The following is a 2,259-nucleotide window of genomic DNA, read 5'->3' as shown; positions in this document are numbered from 1 at the left end:
TTATTTCATTTATTTATTTATTTATTTTATTTGAAATAAATACAAGTTTATTCATCAAAAGTGATAGTGTCCCCTTCAAAGTACTCCCCATTGACTGCAACGCACTTATGCCAGCGCTTGATCCAGTTCTCGAAACATTTCTGGAACTCTATTGTCGGTATAGCCATCAGAGCCGTCTTCGATTTTTCCATTACTTCCTTTCGGCTGTTAAAACGCGTTCCCCGTAGTGGTTTTTTGACTCGATCGAACAGAAAAAAATCGCAGGGAGCCATATCGGGTGAATTCGATGGCTGTTGGATAGTATTCGTTTCGTCCTTGGTCAAGAATTGACGGATAATGATGGCACTGTGCAACGGTGCGTTATCATGGTGCAAAATCCACGAGTTGTTTGCCCACAAATCCATTCTTTTTTGGCGAATTGCTTCACACAAACGTCTAATAACGCCCAAATAATACTCCTTATTAACTATCTGACCTTCTGGCAAAAATTCGTGATGTACAATACCGTTGTAATCCATAAAAACCGTGAGCATCACTTTCTTTTTCGACTGAAAACGACGTGGTTTTTTTGGTCTTGGCTCATTTGGAGCTCTCCATTCACTCGCCTGATGTCTGGATTGCGTGTCATACTCATAAACCCACGTCTCGTCTCCAGTAATGATGCGTTTGATGAATGTTGGGTCGGAAATCATGTCTTTGGCGATGTCAACGCGGTCCCTTTTTTGCATAAAATTCAGTTCCTTCGGGACCAACTTTGCAGCAACACGGCGCAAACCCAAATCATTAACTATAATGTCCTGAACGGATCCATAAGCAATGTTTAAGTCCTCTGCCAGCTCTCTGATAGTTAATTTGCGGTTACTGATCAACATTTCTCTTACTTTATTGATGTTTTCGTTGGTTTTCGATGTCGACGGCCTGCCACTGCGTTCGTCATCCTCGACGGATTCACGACCACTTCTGAAGCGTTCATGCCACTCGTAAACGGTTGTTTTCTTTAGAGCATCACTGCCGAAACAGTTTCCCAACATTTCCAAAGTTTTCGCACCATTGAATCCATTTTTAACGCAAAATTTAATATAAACTCGTTGTTGCAAATTCAACTCCATTTTTAAAACTGTAAAAAATCGAAAAGGTGCAGAGGTAGATGTACTCAAGACGGCGTAACTTTTACAAATGTCAAGCTATGGCGATAAAATTTGGTGGAAATGTCAATGATAGATGTGGCAACCTAACCAAAAAAACAGAACTCAAATCAGCTGACTCAGAGCATCACTTGGTGGTAATTCCGGGAACTTTTTGATCAAGGTGGTATGATTTGAAGCGCTAATCCTTAATGATGCGAATCTAACCCGTAATTATAAGACCGCAATGTGTCCATATGGTCGCGCTCGATGATGTGAGAGTAATATGATGCCACGAAGAAGGAAGGAATGAAGGAACGAGAAAATGTGAATACCGAGACATGTTTACTAAAGCAATTATATATTTACCATACTTACTGGTTTTCCCCCAAGTAGCTTCATATTTTTTCCGTCTGAACGCTTTCCGCAATTATCTCTAACAAAGATCTTAAATCTATCGCACAGTCGAACTTACGAGGATCGTCTGAAAAGTTTTGAGCCTCATCATGAAGATGGCGTTACTCGTCAAAGCCATTCTGGCATTATAATCGTGATACTTACGAAAGATATTTGTGCCAATTGTGGCCACTTTGGACGTTCAGTTTTTGTTTGACAATCATTTGTGTCGTCATTTTGTAAAAATGAGAAAAATTGAATATCGTACTATAATTAAATTCTTGAAAGGCAATACGTCTACGCAAATTAAAGCCGAGTTGGACGTTGTTTACGGGGAATTTTCCCCATCATTTGCCACCGTGAAAAGATGGGTAGCTGAATTTAAACGTGGTCGTACCAGCTTAGCTGATGATGAGCGTTCGGGACGGTCAACAACTGCGACCACCACCGATAACACATCGAAGAAATTCATCAAATGATAATGGACAACCGTCGAATTAAGATTAGGGAGATAGCAGAGGCTGTTGGCATATCAAAAGAACGTGTTTGTCATATATTGACTAAAGAATTAGGCATGCGTAAGTTAACCGCGAGTAGGGTGCCGCGCTTGCTCACTCTGGATCAAAAACGCATTCGAATGAACATTTCTAAGGCCCTGTTGGAGCGATTTAAGCGAAACGAGTCGGATTTTTTGCGTCGATTAATAACGGTTGATGAAACTTGGGTCCACCACTTCACT

General features: G+C 40.7%; 1 protein-coding gene across 1 annotated transcript in view; it reads right to left on the bottom strand.

The window, feature by feature from the left end:
• Positions 1 to 1,031, bottom strand: part of LOC108729649 (histone-lysine N-methyltransferase SETMAR-like) — a 3,696-nt gene extending 2,665 nt beyond the window's left edge. Inside the window, exon 1 of the mRNA XM_018458835.1 lies at positions 434 to 1,031. Coding sequence (XP_018314337.1) covers positions 434 to 1,031 — 598 coding nt within the window. The remainder of the gene's footprint in view (positions 1 to 433) is intronic.
• Between the last annotated feature and the right edge of the window lie 1,228 nt (positions 1,032 to 2,259).

The sequence above is a fragment of the Mycetomoellerius zeteki genome, unplaced genomic scaffold (genome assembly GCF_001594055.1).
Source record: "Mycetomoellerius zeteki isolate Tzet28-1 unplaced genomic scaffold, Tzet1.0 scaffold786, whole genome shotgun sequence".
Classification (NCBI taxonomy): Eukaryota; Metazoa; Arthropoda; class Insecta; order Hymenoptera; family Formicidae; genus Mycetomoellerius; species Mycetomoellerius zeteki.
Note: the sequence above shows the minus strand (reverse complement) of the source record. Positions and strands in the feature narration are given on the sequence as shown.